Source organism: Hippichthys cyanospilos, chromosome 3 (assembly GCF_059441005.1).
Source record: "Hippichthys cyanospilos isolate Australia breed blue-spotted pipefish chromosome 3, RoL_Hcya_1.0, whole genome shotgun sequence".
NCBI lineage: Eukaryota > Metazoa > Chordata > Actinopteri > Syngnathiformes > Syngnathidae > Hippichthys > Hippichthys cyanospilos.
The window spans coordinates 23,208,032-23,225,380 of record NC_142371.1 but is presented as its reverse complement, the minus strand read 5'-3'; the positions used below and the strand labels follow the sequence as shown (position 1 = coordinate 23,225,380).

The window sequence follows — 17,349 nt, the reverse complement described above, 5'->3', positions numbered from 1 at the left end:
GATAACTAAAATAACTAACATTATACAGTATGTTACATCATATGCTCACATTACTCTATATTAGAATAACATAAACAACCAAGGCAAACATACCGTACAATGATAGGAAGGCGTTGTATAATGAATTCAACCCAATTGTTCAAAATGTGCGTTAGGTAGGAAAGGTTGATGGAACCGAATAGTTGAGTGGGCTGTGACGTCACTCCCTCGTGGAGTAAGAATCTCGTGGGCACACACGGCAGATATGAGACATATAGGCACATTTTGTGGATGAAACTTTAACTTGTGAATATAGTAAATGCGAAATATGCAAATTACGGTATATTTGCCTTTAGCAACTATACCAAACTTAAATGAACAACTTAGACATCAATGGACAAAGTGAAGCAGTGCAAACGTAAACATGTATCCCAAACCACGAACGGACAACATATTCAAAATGTACTTACAATCTCGTGGACGCACGGAATAATAACGAGAGGAATGTGGTGATCCATTGAATTGTGTAAAAGCAGAAAGAATGACTGTCCATCGCAACGATACTTGCCGATTGATGAGTAAAAGAGCAAAACAATCTATGCCGGTGTAAACAGAGTTCTGATTGGTGGTTGAGGAATGAAAAACAACTTGTGATTGGTTGCTAGGAAGATCACATTACCATAGGAAAAACCATATCCTGACCTGAATAGTAATAACAGTGAAAAAATTCAAACACAAAAACATTAACTATAATCCGAAACGTCTTAACAGTTATAGCTACGGACAATGATAAATGCAGCATCTGCAGCACCTTCTGTCCGTAAGGAAAAATGTTCTAAATCTGTCCCTTCAAGCAACTGTAACTGAAAGTTAAGCTTAATTACACGTACTGATGGTTAACGATAGAACATAAATCATGTTCTCTTAAATACACATGGAAGTCTTGATGGGTTTAACGCGTTTTGCAATCCACATAATTAACAAGCAATATAATTACAATTTAAATACATGCAACGAGCAAATGATTTGGGATGTAGTGGCCATTGGGAAATTCGGGACAATTTAGCCCGTTAAAATCCATCTAAAACGTCGCTAGTCTGGGTCAACGCAAAATTTAATTTGAATTTTAAATTTGATACAGGTAATGGATGAACTGACATGGTTATTATGTGTGTTGCCTTGTGATTTCTTCTGAGGAAAAAACAAGTAAAGCAAATTTGTAACAAAGCAATCAGGACACAGATAAAACAAAACATCAAGCAGTTTATCTGAAACACTCAGAGCACAGTACATGTTTTTGAGATACTTTACATCATATTTACACGCCATCCTTTATTTACTTAGCGCTCATCCAGAAAACATTGACAGCGCTTCATCTTTACCCACATTTTGTTATTTTTCAGACCCAACCTGATGGAATCTTGAAAGGCCAAAGTGTACCAGGCATGTGGCATCAAAAATACTTGACACTGCAATTTACAATGGCTGTGACATTTGCAAACATTCTGTAAAAATGATTTTCAGATCAATGATATGTTGTGTTGTGTGTGCCCTTTTACTCCATTTTAGAATAAAGCTGTAAGACAACAAAATGAAGATGCGGTGAAGCCATGTAAATACTTCCCAACGGCATTAAAATCTCATTCTTTTGTTTTTTTTTTTGTTTTGTTTTTTACAGATCGAAATACAAAAAAATGGGACTGAATGAAGGATTAAAAGACTTTACCCAACCAAGAAAACGGAAACACAGCAGTGTGTTCCTGGAGCGGAGTGCCCCTCGAGTCTGTACTCAGCCCACTGATGTTTTCATCGGCTTCAAGCTTAAATAATGCAAAATGGTGATGACGACCAAGTGACTCTCCAACTTTGTTAATCTTTAGGAGCTGCGGGGTCCCTTAACCAGACCCTGCTCTTTGCGCATCACTGGCGCATGGATGCTGCAGTCCCGAGCTTCGCAGAAACCCGGAACGCCGGCGATTCCCACCATACCGGTGATGCCCATTGAACCCGGGAACCCGCGGGCACCACGTGGACCCTCCATTCCATTTTTGGCTACACCAGGCTCACCTGGAAAGCCTGGGGGAAAAGTAAGAAAAAAAACAAAAAACAATCATAATAGAAAAAATTTTGAAGGATTTCATTTATTAGCTTATGTTTTTGCAAACTAACAAAATGTGCAAAAGAAGAAAAACAAACGATTAATCAAGATGCTACGCTAGGTCAATGAACTCTTTTTATGTTAGCGATTAAAAAAAAAAAAGTGCCAGCCAATTGCAAGCAATCAACCGATTAATACATTATGCTAGCTGTTAGCATTAGCACCCATGCTAACACTGAAAATGACCAAAGTAACTTAAACTACAAGCTTCCCCTTACAAAGTCGTAACCTCTAAAACATGGTCTCACCAGGGACCCCTTGTGGTCCATCAAGTCCCGGGAAGCCTTTTCCTGGATCACCTGGAATTCCCTTAGGACCCTTATTGCCTGCTCAGAAAAATTAGTCAACTTCAACAAAAGAATTATAAATAATTTTGACAATCGAAAAACAAAAAAGAATCTTGATAGTGGACCTGGTTGACCCTGCGCTCCTTTTTCACCCTCCAGGCCTCGGTCTCCCTGAACACCGCGCGCTCCCTTCGATCCGGCTCTTCCCACTTTGCCCTAGTAAAAATAATGATTTTTATGTTAATTTATCATACATGCAAGAAAGGTAATTAAAAAAATGTTTAAAAATGCTTAATGCTTTTGTTTTGTATGCATTTGTTATAAAAAGAAATACATTAAAGAATCACAAGAAAAATATACTGTACAATAAATACAGAGATCAAAACTGATCTTACGGGATTGCCGACTGGTCCCGGAGGTCCTTTGGCTCCTGGGGGTCCAATGAGCGTTCGGTTGTTGACTGGGCAGCCTTGCGTGCACTTGGCCCGGATGGAGGCGGCATACTGTGAAAGCTGAGCCGTGACTACATCGCGGCACAGCTGCAGCACCTGCTCATCCGAAAGCCCGGGACCCTGAATGCAACATTTGGTCACGCTTTGGTAAGTGAAAATTATTTTCCACCATTTTCAACCTAAAGTATCCTTTTGCTGTTTTTTTCCCCCAAACATTCTGAAATGCTTGATGTCAAAGAGGACTCACTGTGGGACCTTGCACTCCTTTAGATCCAGCTTGGCCTTTGGCGCCAGGGTCACCAAGGGGGCCGCGGGATCCTCGTGTTCCGGGAATGCCGGGCGGACCGGCGGGTCCAGAATCACCAGTCCGTCCCACCGCACCTTTTGGTCCACGCTGCGAAGACAAAGAGACAATTCTGTGCTTAAAAAAAAAAAAAATTAAAAAAAAACTTGATTAATGAGCAATAATTCTGTCCCTTTATTCTTTAAGTATTTTTATCCCCACCTTAAAAAAAAGCCAGGCAATTTTAAGCATTTTGACTGACCATAATTATTTAAATAAACCTTCTTCATGCCAATTCCCATTAAAAAAAAAAAAATGTCAAGCTCGTCAATAATCTTCAATGGCACTCCTTAGTAGTGTTTCCTGGCATTTCTGCAAATCAGTAGGTCATATTTGACATACACGACAATGCTGCTCAAAGGCAAAAATATTAATGGGCATTTTGGTGCGACAAGTGGCAAGATGACAAAATTTGCCAAATGTGTCAGTTTCTTCAAAATTTTGAGACTGTTTGGAAGGGCCTCTTCAACCGGGGAGCAACATCACAAGAATGAAAAAAAAAGGGTTGGAGAAATGTTGTTGTCTCAGAAAAAAAGGCCTTTTATTAAATGATCTTGTGTTCTGCTGCCTTGAAGTTTTACTATTGCCACAGTTTATTTTTACTACCACGGTTGCAAGTCATCCGACCAGTCAGAATATAGGTCATTGTTTTTCTGTGGTTGCATTTGTCGAACTCCAGTCCTTGAGGGCCGGTGCCTGCATATTTTCCAACCTTCTCTCATAAAACACACCTGATTCAAATGAATATGATGATTTTCAAGCTCATGCAGAGCTTGCCAATCATTTGAATCAGGTGTGCTAGTGTGAAAAAAACAGGTAAACATGCAGGATACCGGCCCTTGAGGACTGGATTTTGACATTTATGAACTAGACATTTAATATAAAATGACTAAACTGAAAAAATATTCTAGTTTGGGGTAAAACTGTTGTGTTTATACTGAAATCAAAATCCTTTTCAAACACATTTTATGCTTAAGATGAATTATATACCTGTAGTACAGCCAGTACTGGTAATGATGTACTTTCTCCAACCTCATACCAGTGATTTCAAAGTGTTTGTCTAAAAAAAGAATGTTTGATCTCTGGTTTCTTTTTAGCTAAAATTAACAAGGGGAAACCCATGTGTCATGACAGTTTTTTTGTGTGTGTTTTCCTATGACATCAGTGTCAAACACACCTCTCCTTTGTCTCCACGATCGCCAATTGCCGCCTGAAAGCAGACAAAAAAAAGCCACTTAGGAGTGATACATAAATGTGTCAAACGTAATGAAAAACAGTTTACCTTTTGTCCTTTTTGACCTTTTAACCCTTTTCTACCCTTGGCACCCTGCATATGAAGATAAAAGAAAATACAGTGATTGAGGAAATCATGAGAAGGAAGCAAAGTGAGCAGAATTTCCTGCAGGAAGTTGACATTTATTAATAATTAACTTAAAGGAACTAATAATGATCAGAACTTAGTCCACAAATAGCACCTGATTATACGACTGGTCTTACCGTCTCACCATCCGGTCCGGTCTCCCCTTTAGGACCCTGTAGAACACAAAACATGCACATAGAGCTGAGAAAAAAAAAAGTAAAACGAGGTAAGTTGACTTTAGATATAAGTCGACTAAAAGGATCTGCCTTGAAATTACACGGACTTTTCTCACAAATATACGCAGTGTCGCAAAGGGGGCAAGAGAAAAAGACTCCCCTCAAAACGGGATATCACAAGTTTGGGATCATTTAAAAAATAAAAGTGACAAAAAGAAAGTCATGTTCAATTATAGAAAAATGGAAAAAGCATACCACAGCAGTACTTTGAGAAAAAAACACAGATTTAAAATCCGCCTTAACAAACGTCTCCATTGCTTGTGTTGCTGCACCACCTAGTGGCTAAACGGCCGATGCTACTTGCGTGCTTAAAAACAATGAATTAGCGGACTTTCATTAGAGACAAAATGAGCACATGGAACTTTCAAAAATAAAGGAAATAACTTCCCAAAAACCACTAAGGATGTATTATCCGAAATCTAATCTATAGTGGCTTGCTTATAGGTGTTCCAATTTTAACCAGTAGGGGACAGTCATGCATGTAATGTTCCCAGTCTGCTTGTCAAGAAGAAGAACAGGAAGTTATTGACATCATATTAGGAAGCAGGCAGCTCCATTCCCAAGCTAACTCATGGATTATTGTTGGCACATCGTCTGTAAATGATTTAAAGGACACTATTACATACATGTGTAATGTACATATAACATTATGCATGTGTGAATTAAATGGTAGTAGGCGTTTGTTGAACTTATATGTTAATATCCAGCACGGTATTGCTAATCACAATTGCTAACTATTAGCATTGGCAAATTTTGTCGGTGTCTAAAAATAAGTAGTCATAAACAATCCAACTCAAGTTCAACTCAAGTAGATTTTTTTTTTTTTTAATGAAGAGGATTCCTCAATTTTTCAATGGAATAATCGATGGCATAATCGACTTTATAAAGATTAGTAGTGACAGTGCTATAAGCACAGACATCCTGAAAGAGTGTGTTGAGTGTGTATTTGTCAGTGTTCTGTACTCACAATGGGCCCCTGGAGACCCTTTGGTCCATGCTTGCCAGGTATACCAGCATCTCCTTGCTCTCCTGCAGGACCCTAAAAAAAGGACCAGCATTAATAATAATATAATATAATATAATATAATATAATATAATATAATATAATATAATATAATATAATATAATATAATATAATATAATATAATATAATATAATATAATATAATATAATATAATATAATATAATAAAATAAATAATAATAATAAAGAAGAAGAAGAATTGTAAATATCGGCACAAATGTGCTGAAAAAGTATTCCAAAGTATCAATGCACCCACATTAATTAATCAGAAAAGTTTGGACAAAAGTATTGGTACGCTTTTAGGTAGTTAAAATGAGACCTTTAACTAGTCTAAAGAAATGCATAAATTCCATCAACTGTTCAGATGTGCCTATTTGGCCTCCGGATTCAAACTTAAAAATGTGCGCTACAGAATTCACTCACCACAGAGCCCATTCTGCCGCGAGGTCCTCGAACGCCACGCTCGCCTTTGCTGCCCTGCAACAGTCAGAACAATTGCTTCAGCATCTAGGTCAACTCGGTGAGGGTTTATAAAGTATCTGTGTCACCTTAGCCCCGAAGGAACCTGGCTCCCCCATAAAACCTGGGACACCCATGGGACCCTGAAGACAATAACGTGAAGACAGAAATGACAAGCTGATTGTGGAAATTGTATCTGAAGTGGAAAAATGTATTTACTAAAGGAATACTAACACATTACCTTGTATTTTACTAATACATTTTTGAATTTTACATTCATTTAACCAGTTATTTAATTTGATACACATGAAATAATTAAAACCAAAACAAAACAATTAATTCATGTCATAAACCAATTTTAGGGGGGAACAAAAGGCGATATACATAAATTTATATACAGACATCTTCTCCGGGGTCGCCATCGCTGCCTGGGATTCCACCAAGACCTTTGCTACCCTGCCAAAGAGATAATAATTAGGGGAGCTTTATAAAAAGTCTGTTACTAGAGTGAAAAGTACAACTAAGTCCAAATACTAACAGAGAAATAAGCTTAGTCATTTTCCATAAAACAATGTGGCTACTCCTTTACAAAAAATGCACGTTGGGTATGTTTCATAATGAAACTGAAACAAACATTCACAGAGTCCAAAACCCATTTGTGTGTGTGGAAAAAAAAAAAAAAATCCCCTGTGCGGTATCACTTTGCACGTGACTTTATACCAGGTCAGTCATGCGCTTAAATAGGCTTGCTTTTGTACTATAAATATTGCAAAAATGTCATCTGATTTATGTTTGTTTCGGTCACGCTTATTTTTTTAAGAGCCTGTAAAAACCTTCCTGATTATTTCCGTACATTTGTATCTATCATATGGAGTCCCTCATACCGAAAGTGATTGCTGCACTGACACATGAGACTCAAATATCAAGTGACTTAACCGGACAGAGAATAGCAGACTTCCTGGTTGGACAGGAATAAGTAACATAAATATAGGCTGATAACATGACGGTTAGAAAAGATCTTGTGATAAAATTGCTTTCGGTTTGCTCACACTTCTGAAAAAAAGTGTACTTTATATCATTGAGTTATGCATATATCATATAGTGTAATATATATACTGCATAAACATTGAATATGAGCATCTATGATGACTCTTCAAGAAATCTAAAATAAACCAAAGACCATTAAAGACCAAGGGTATCAAACTGATCTTAGCTCAGAGGCTACATGGAGGAAAATCTATTCTCACATGGGCCAGACTGGTAAAATCATGGTATATAACTTACAATCAGAGTAAATAGTATATCGAATTTTTACTATGTGTACTGGTCTTGTCCCAATTACCTGCAAACAGAGTCAGTCAACTGTAAATATTTTGTTGAAAAAAAAAAAGAAAGAAAGAAAAGTAAAATAACTTCCTTTTGGTGTCCTGTTCATCCCCAAATGAAATTAAATTGCATGAAATGAACGGAAATTCTCTTTATATCGAAAATTAATAACTACAAATCAAATACACATATAAATATATATTAAATTAAACAGATAAATAAATTAAATCGTTCTGTTCATAAAGGTCCCGGACCTCTTCATCCTGTTCAGCCATTTGTTTGACTTTGACAAACTGAAAGCTAACAGGAATGAATGTCAGCTGTGGGCATATTATACTTGAGGCGGTTGGACAATGCTCGGATGAATAACATGCAAAAAAATAATAAAGGCAGGTTATCAGGGGATACCTTTGGTCCACCACGCCCACGCCCACCAGGCTGGCCAGGATAACCCTAGGGGAGAAATATTCAGACAGAAATGTAGAAACAATGGAATACAAATACAGTAATTTGATATTGAATATGTATTGCTTCCGTTATTAAACATTTTATTATTTTACAGATACTTAGTATCAAAATAATTGCCAAGTAATACAATATTTTGCGTCTGTCTGATTAAATTGGCAAATTATGGCCCTTCAAACATCAGCCAAAAACAATCAGTTAAATGGCCTTAAACTGCAGGTTATTTTAAATGTTCGCCTTCGCGTTCTCTAACCGTTTACAGCAAAAATATAAATGGATTTGATAATACATCTAGATGATAACCTTGTATCCTTAAATATCCATATACAGTATCTTGAGATTGTTGATGAAGTCATTTTCAAACCTTTCCAAAGCATATCTGAATTTTTACAAAAAGTTTTGCAAAGCATTGACATGGATGTCATTATTTTACACACAACCTTTCATATAGCACAAATTATGTACAAATTACACAACGGCTTGCTTTGCCACAATACCCACAAGCTGTTTGAAGTAAGAGTCAGTTGCAATGACTTAAGAGGCACAAGAGGAAGAAGTCTCTACAAAAACTCAAAAGAAGAACACAAATCAAGCAAAGATGTGTCACAATAAGAGGCGTTCATTTGTGGAACAAATTCAAAACTGATTAAAATAATTGTAAATCACTTGCTGTGCTCAAAATCAGGTTTAAAAAGTGCAAAACAAGTATTGTATATCAGTTATGAGGTGACAAATTGCTGACATGCTTTTTTTTGTTTATATGGAAGGAAAATTCTTCGTACCCCTATCTATCTTAGGATTTCGCTTAACCATGTCTATTTATATTTACTTGACTTCTCCTGAAATTTCATCTGTTATGTATACAATTTCAATTAAAAAAAAAAATCACGTGTGAAGGCTTTCCCGAAGTAACCGAAAATAAAAAAACAAGAAATACAGGAAACACAAGTTTCAGTATGTTCTTACAACATAACCCTGTGCTGCTATGCTTCCATTCTTTTGTGTTGTCTTTTTTTTTAATAACGACATTTGTTTGAATGACTACTGTAATTTGTGTGAGCGGTCTTACATTGTAGCCTCTTTCGCCATTGTCTCCTGGGAATCCGGGTGCCCCAATCTGACCCTGCAGGACAAGATGACCACCAATGGCAACAGGTTGAGCAACCACAGACATGAGCTTGAAAACTCATGAATTTCCTTTTTAATCACCTTGCGTCCCTCTGGGCCTTCAATTCCCACCTTGCCCTCTTCACCCACGGACCCCTACATAAAAATACATATATTAAAAAACAGACACACAGTATTTACGTATGATAAGTGTAATCACAAGAGTAATTTGTAGTTTTTCAATTTGCTAGCTTTGCTATTTGAAGTTTGCCTCATTCTTAAAAAAGTTCTAAACTTGTAAAATATAAAATAAGGCCAGAGTGGGATGACATTTCAAAAGATGAGTTTTTATAATATTCCTTTTGGTTGGACTGGATTGATACCTTGGGACCTTTACCTCCCCTTGATCCTGGTGAGCCGGGATCACCTCGAGAACCCTATTAAAAACACACACACACACACACATTTGAACTCTTCTAAAAAAAAAAAAATCTAATTTATTAATTTATTGGGTGTTCATACAGTGTTACCAATCCCTCCGACTCCTCCTCGCGGCCCCCCCATGCCAGCGTCCCCCTAGAAAACAGCGACAGGCAATCTTGTAATCCCAAATCGTCAAAATTATGACAACAACGGTGTCCGTTATCACGCGCTTATACAACATTTTGGCCCCTTCACGCATTCTTTACCACTGATGGCAAAAAACACCAATTATCAATTTTTACCAGGCCGGCAGTGAATATGTTTATCATTGAGTCCCAAATTGAATTTAACTGCGTGAATGAGTTAAAGTGGAGATCAAGTCAAAACTTTTCAAAATATGTTCTGGGTTGCTGCACTAGTCTCTCAACATGGTATTGTGATTAATATTGGGTTTAAAGAAACTAAATAAAAGCAGAAAAATCCACCAGTTTTTATCCATCTCTCAGGGTGGCCATTTTGCCACTTCCTGTCAATGGAAAATGACGTCACAGTGGCGATGGGCTCAGGTAACCACCAATTATGGCTCAGCTATTTTTCTGATTTTGGTCATGTGACATTTGCAAGCTGAGCCATGGTTGGTGGCTTCAATGACAAACTATGACACCCAAAATGCTGGAATTTAATTTGTCCGTTTTGCGTTGCCGTACTTCTGCTGGAGATTGGTTGAGAGTACGGATGTAAATTATTGTTTTACCTTCAGACCTGGCTGTCCACGCTCACCCCGGTCTCCTATAATTCCCGGTTCTCCCTGGTTTACAAAAAAAACAAAAAAAAAGCAATTGTCAATGTTATTGAAATCTTTTCTGTATTTCTTGGGCATATTTTTTTATCAAAATGAGCTGTTTACTCACCATGCCGCCAAAAAAACCCGAACCTCCGTCTTCGCCTCCTGGTCCGGGATCACCCTAAAATTGATTTTAGAACACACAAACAAATAAAAATAGATAAGTAAAAAGGCAACTGCGTTTATGTTGAAGTACTTAAAAACATTAAAAAAAAATAGTTTCATGAAGCGTACCTTCCATGTCCCACCTCAAAATTTTGATAGGGTTGTAAATTTTTTTTTTTAATATCCGGTGTTTCCATTTTTCATGTCTGGTCCTGTATTTGCCTCAACAATCCCCCTGGTAAATTTTAATGCACTATAGACTTCAAGTTGTTGATTTTGCCATCGCCTGCGCCCATTAGTAGCTATTGAGTGATTTTTTTTTCCTCACTATGTGATCCTATTAAGCCACAGTAGAAAGGGTCTTGAGAAAAAATCTGATCAAAATGATTTTTGGCCGTTCAGACAAATATGGCTATATTTTGTCTAACAAAATGTTTCCCCGGATTTTCTAAGTTTGCTTTATTACAAACATCAAAACGAAAAACACATTTGGATGCATTTTTTTTAAATAAACTGGATATATTTTTCAATCCGAGAACTGGAGTTGCACTTCAAGGATTTATCTTTTTATTTTTCTAGAATGTATTTCCCACCTGTTCACCAAGTGTGGTTGCCATGGCAACGCGACCTTTACATTTCCATTTTAGGTTACTCACCACTGGGCCAGCGTCTCCTCTTCGGCCTTGAACTCCTTTTGTTCCTTTATAACCCTAAAAACACAACTCAGAAGTGTATTTTTACTCCATTTTCTTCCTTTAAAACAGAGGTGTCCAAACCTTTGCATGTGAGGCCACATACAGAATTATGGAGGGATGCAAAAGCCACTTTGAAATGATCTCACTCTAATTTACACTGAAATCAAGCAAGCTTGTTTATATTTTCTAATTTAGGATTTTCAAGATTTTGAAAGGATGACCCGGAGAAGTCCTACACTGAACAGAAACCATATTTACAACCAAAACAAGCGCAAACTCTTGTCAGCTGACAAATATTAAAAAAAATAAAAAAGTTACTTAAGGACTATTAAACATTGACAGTGAGTGTAGAGGAAACCGTTTTGCTATTATTTTTGTTATAAAAAGCTTGAAAATGCATGAATTGCATATTTTCTTTCAGTCTAACCAGGTTATTCAAATTTTTTTGTCCGTTAGAATGCCGCGGGCCGCTGAAAAATGGCTGACGGGCCACTAGCGCCACAGTTTGGACACCACTGTTTTAAATTTTCATTTGGGGCTTGTCATTGGACAGCGGTGGTATGTTGATGATGTCGGGGCATCACCTCTCTGCCTTGCAGTCCTGGCGCTCCCATTTTCCCCTGCAGGCCTCGCAAGCCCTGACAGGAAGCGAGAGATCTGATAAATCTTCTGATAAGTTGTTCTAGAATCAAGCGCTTTTTGACTCATGCCTACCTTTTGTCCGGCGAATCCGGCGAATCCAGGCTCTCCGGGTTCACAGTCACACTCAGTGGGGCCTTCTTCGCCAAGGCCTGCAATGTCTGACTCCTCCGAGGACCCGGTGTCAGGTCCTTGGTGTTTGAAGGGGACCTGGAATGGTGGAATTTTTTTTATTTGTTTCTGAAGTTTTCTATTATTTCTAAAGTCTACTTACTAGATCTAAAGATTTTGTCTATTGACTTAGTCTAGTCAATAGACTAAGTGATCTACGATCCACGTCTACTATGTCTCTCCACTGATAATTTGTAGTGACCATGTCTACTCACCTACCAAGTTTCAACATCGGTGATACTAAGTTTTGTAAGGACTTTGTATCAGTTTCAGCCTTGGCATTTTTCAGTTTTCATTTTTTAATCATGAGCAAAACCATGACCAGAATTTGATCATTATTTTCTTCCTTAAATGTTTCTTTAAATAGGTGCTTTTCAAATAGTGGGGCGGCCCCCGCTTGTGAGGAGCGGATGAGCCCAGGCTTTGATTTTGTCATGTGAAGTGTAATTGCATTCAAACAAGAATTTCTTTATTTATTTTTTTCGGCACTTTGATACACTTGGTTAAATTAGTTATAAGTTAAATTCTAGTTTACTTGATACAGCAGCAGTGGAATTAGCTCATAAAATCCAATCAAAAACATTTTTTTTTCTAAATAGCTTTTGGGTTTTTTGGGGGGAGAAAGGGCCTTGATGTGCACCCACCTTCCTCCGACCTGGCTTGTCTTCCTTGGCGTAGTGCGACTCTGTGGTGGTGACGTAGGGGAAGGCGTCCTCTGTGATCATGGTGACCTGGGTGGGGGCAGGCCCATAGGGGTCGTAGTCATCCTCTTCGGGATTCTGGTCTTCATCGTAACCATGGGAAGACTCTGGTGGAGATGACAGTTTGAGGTTCACTCATTAGCGGCCATTCTGAGCCCCTTTCATACAGAGAACCTGCAAACAGGCCTCGCCAGACCCCGAACTGAAAATTGGACATTTGACCCTTTAACAGAACCCAGAGAAAATCCGAGCTAATCACATTTTGACACAGCCAAAAAAAAAAAAAAAAACTTGAATCAAATAATCATGTTTCAAAAATTGTGATTCATGTAATTAAATCCTTGCTTTTCGAAGCATAACCTGTTATTAAAAGAAATATTTTCAGTCCGGCTTGTCCTCACTTAGAGGGAAATAAATCTTTGGGTGTAACTTTGCATCGATGCACCTTCTGCATCATCAGGCCACATTTGATGTTTGACTTTTTCATATCTTAAAGGGAAAATGTGTAGGATTTAGAGCGTTTTTCATTACAAAGGAATACATTAAATGATTATAAATCTCAAAAACTGGCAAATAAATGTGTTCTTAACAACCAACAGTATGTTTTAAATTTAATCGTAGGTCTAGTTATCATGAAATGAGATTACGTGGGGGGTGGCACTCCTCTGGAGGCTCCCATGTTTGTTATAGCTACGGACAATTGTAAATGCAGCACCTCCTGCTGTCCGTAGTGAAAAATTGACTCAATATTACACGTGGCCCTTGTAAAAAAAATTTTAAAAAAATAGAAAAATCATGTGACCAACCTGGCTGGTGGGGCCTCAAGTGGTCATAGGGGTCTAGGATGGAGCCCTCAATGGTGTGGTCCTCGCCTACACATTCAAGCCACACATAAAAGATTAGGAAATCCGTCGTAAATCAATCCAAAAACATGATGTCTAATGCATTGGCCCGGACCCGAGTGGTCTCCAGAATAATCCTCTTGGCAGAGAGCGCAGACGACACACAGCAGCAGGACGAGCAGCGTCCAGGGTGAGGACGCCTGGAAACAAACGCAGGGAATATGTCAATAATAAACGTTACTAGTGACAGGGGTCCATTTCAAGCAATGGCATCCAAAATGGGGTGGGGCTAGTTTTCATATCAATACAAAATGGCACAGAATAAACAGCCTAAAAGCACATTTTAGAAAAGCGGACTAACATATTCAAATCAGGTTGAAGTGTAATAATTACTTAGATAACTGTTTAAAAGTACATTTCAAGTGTTGAGTAAAAGTTCCCTTTTAATGCTAGAGAGAGCTCTATTTACTCCAGAAGTATCTCTAAAGTATTTGTTTTGTTGAATAAAAGATGTACTTAAATATTAAGACTGTATTCTTTAATATGTTGAAAATATCAATACTTGATGTTTTGTACTGCATTATAATTCCTCGAGGAATGTTTTTCTTTTTAATTATTATTTAACATTTTACAACTGATGTGCGGAGGTTTAAGTTAAAGGGTAAAAAAATGTTCATTTTTAATCTTTTTCATTAATTTTGAAAAAAAAAAGATATATATATATATATAAGCACCCAAAGACTTTTTCATATGAAGTGTTACGTGGAATCAACACACAGATGACCCCACTGGACCCCAAGGCCACCTTGGTGACTGATCTTTTTTTTTCCCCCAATCTATATTTTTTAAATTATTTATGATGAAAGGAGCTCTTTTAACAATATACTACAGCTGGCTTTGAATTCAATGTAAAAAGAAATATGTGACAGGGAGATAAATTACAATCTTTTTTTGTGTAATTTTGTGCATTTTTCAAAAGGCTATATTTTATTTCAAATATACACCGCCCAGCAAACAAAATAAGCCTATTGAAAAGAAAAAAAAGGACTCATTTTTGGGCATGAACAACTTTCTGCAGTTGGACACACTAAATTACTTCATTGGACTGATTGCTTTTAGATGCGATAAAACTCAATACATAAATTCCATTTCACCCAAAAAATGTGCAGTGCAAATTGTTGTCACAGAATACTAAATAATAAGAATAATTATACCTGTTTAGATTTAAAAAAACAAACAAAAAAATAGCCTTTGTTTTTTTTTTCCAACATCCATTAACCCTGCCCATGTCCACGTCTATTTTTTTAGGTCTGCTGGGCTACCACAAGGCCGGACCGTCCCGCTCACCTTGACACTGGAGGCTCCCATGGTGCTGCACGGCCAAAGTTCTCTGAAAACACTCCACAACTCGGACAGGAACAAAGCACCAAAACAAAGCAGCTACGATGCTGGCTCGCTCAGCAGCTCCTCACAGCATGATTCACCCGGGACGGTTGCCCTCCTGGATGCTCGAGTCTCTGCCTCTCTGCAGGGGCCCTCAGGTTCCCAGGAGGCTGGCGGGACCCTCGCTGGTGTCTCTCGTCCAATACGTCTTCTTCTCAACAGGGTGAGAAATACCTGAGCTAGAGTCCAGCATTGGAAGGGGAGAAGAGAGGGACACAGGAGACAGAAAGTGTGCAGTTGAAGGTCATGCAGGTGTGTTAAAAAAAAAAAAAAAACACACAGTTAGTACATTTTGGGAATGCTTTATTTTTTTGTAAAGTTAAATTTTAAATACTGAATGCCATTTGCAAGCACGACTGTACCTATTCATTTTGATTTATGATATTAGAGTTGGCATATATCTTATTTTTGACAAGAATATCAATAAAAGACAAGTGAGTCAAATAAAAATCAAAGTAGGGTGACCTTTGAACCTCCTCTGGTGTGACAGGCCAGTCCAACATTCCATGGCTTTAGCTGGAAAATTTCTGCCAGCCATTCAGGAGATGAGAAGGGCTGAGCCTGATCCACGCAGATGAACAGAGAAAAAGCAGGACTGTTTATCATTTTTACTAATTTTGTTGATACATGAACATTTGTTATAAAACGTGTGATTCAACCCACACAAACACAATTGGATTACGAGGCGTAATCTGATGTAGTACCAGCACTAACAGCAAGAGGCAGCAACGCACTACAAGACATCCAATATTAAAAAGAAGAAGACAGGCTCGTCAAGAAGAATTACAGTATACAAATATTTTATTAAAAAAAAAATAATAATAATAATTGCCGATATGGTAAATCAGCCTAGCTAACCGAACGTCCTTTTACTCTAATAATTGATGGCATTTTAGCCTACATTATGCTAACAAATTGCACCAACAAATTAGATCATCCGGTTAAACTCAGCTGCCCACTAAAAACTAAGTATAGACAAAGTTCAAAATAGCGCGAAGGTGTTATTTTCAACAATGAGGATAACATTTTTTTAAATTATTATTATTAAATACTATGAGAGGAAATATAAAAGAAATAAACAACCTCGCAGTTCACGTGTAAACTAGTAGAAATTGAAAGTTTGATATCGAGAGTCGGAAGGCTGTCAGCAAAGTGAGACAAACTACTCAAAGCAGCGCTTCAAAAGCCTTGGCCAAATCTTCGAGATCACGTAAGGATGACGCATGAGGCTTCAAGAGTAAAAATGAGACACCAGAAACTACGTAAATGGTTCTGATATTGGACGTTGTGTCCTGGTGCTGTAAACTGAAAGCAGACGCCATACATTCAACCAAGTCTCGGCTTCTTTATCCTCCAACAGGGTTACACGATTCGTGAGATTGTAAATTTTATTTTAAAAGTAGCATTAAAGTCGAAATCATCACATTATATTATTAAATGGTGTGAGTATTTCAGTGAAATATATTGTAACTATAAACATTATTTTATAATCTGGAGGCTATTCTATTTAATTACCCAAGACATTCCCTTTATCAGAATGGTTCGGCCCACACCGTCACGATGCGGCTAGAAAACTTTATTTAAAATTAAATGTCTCCTTTTTATATGATATGATATGATATGATATGATATGATATGATATGATATGATATGATATGATATGATATGATATGATATGATTCCAAAGGAGGACACGTTGCTTTGACAGTCATCTTGTTCATAAATGTTTATTTATATACATGTCTAAGTTTTTTTCCTGAGTTTTTGGTTATACATTATACAATCACTGAAAAGAAGGTTGGAAACCGCTGACAAGCTGTCGACTTGTCAGTAGCCTTGGTCGGACAGATATAAATGAAAACTGCATGTATCGGTTTTAAGGACTTCAGAATTACATTTAAATACGAAATAATGTTGACGTTTGTAGCTGCTACGACTCTATCTGACCAACAGATGTCACTAGTGTGGTTGTTTTATAGAAGCATTTACTCTTTCCGTTTTTTAAATAATGACTTCATTTAACATCATATACACAAACAGTACATAAAATAAATGTATAGTGTACTTGTAAAAATGATCAAGCATACATGAACAAGAACTGGTAAAAATGAAGTTATGAAGGGTAACAGAATAATTAAAATACACAAATAAATACAATAATGTATATAATAAATACATTGTTCAAATGAAATTAGCTCAAGGTCATTTCCTAATTACAAGTCTTGACCCTTTCCGTGACTGAGGGCAAATTTATCGAAACACCATAATTTGCCTTAACATTCTTTGATTCCG

The 17,349-nt window shown here is 37.4% G+C and overlaps 1 protein-coding gene across 2 annotated transcripts; it reads right to left on the bottom strand.

Annotated features, from left to right (window-relative positions):
* Nucleotides 1-1,224: 1,224 nt before the first annotated feature.
* On the bottom strand, nucleotides 1,225-16,371 carry LOC148426381 (uncharacterized). Of its 2 annotated transcripts, XM_088411960.1 has the most exons (28): nucleotides 16,141-16,371; nucleotides 15,523-15,618; nucleotides 14,962-15,236; nucleotides 13,730-13,814; nucleotides 13,579-13,644; nucleotides 12,716-12,879; nucleotides 11,976-12,110; nucleotides 11,846-11,899; nucleotides 11,223-11,276; nucleotides 10,529-10,582; nucleotides 10,372-10,425; nucleotides 9,717-9,770; nucleotides 9,578-9,631; nucleotides 9,297-9,350; nucleotides 9,157-9,210; nucleotides 8,031-8,075; nucleotides 6,699-6,752; nucleotides 6,386-6,439; nucleotides 6,261-6,314; nucleotides 5,783-5,854; nucleotides 4,717-4,752; nucleotides 4,502-4,546; nucleotides 4,397-4,429; nucleotides 3,124-3,270; nucleotides 2,820-2,996; nucleotides 2,550-2,640; nucleotides 2,386-2,463; nucleotides 1,225-2,055 (listed from the first exon to the last, which is right to left on the bottom strand). In XM_088411960.1, exons 3-28 carry the CDS (start codon nucleotides 14,980-14,982, stop codon nucleotides 1,856-1,858), a joined length of 1,989 nt encoding a protein of 662 aa, XP_088268086.1. In that variant the 5' UTR covers nucleotides 14,983-15,236; nucleotides 15,523-15,618; nucleotides 16,141-16,371; the 3' UTR covers nucleotides 1,225-1,855. The 2 variants fall into 2 exon arrangements, with proteins under 2 accessions (XP_088268086.1, XP_088268085.1); XM_088411959.1 differs by having other exon boundaries at nucleotides 15,523-16,371.
* Between the last annotated feature and the right edge of the window lie 978 nt (nucleotides 16,372-17,349).

Coding starts and splice junctions, on each gene's coding strand:
- LOC148426381 (XM_088411959.1), bottom strand. CDS start 14,982: ATGGGAGCCTCCAGTGTCAAG. Junction 9,771..10,371: donor GTGGACAGCCAGGTCTGAAG/GTAAAACAATAA, acceptor GCTGTTTTCTAG/GGGGACGCTGGCATGGGGGG. Junction 5,855..6,260: donor GCGGCAGAATGGGCTCTGTG/GTGAGTGAATTC, acceptor TCCTTTTTTTAG/GGTCCTGCAGGAGAGCAAGG.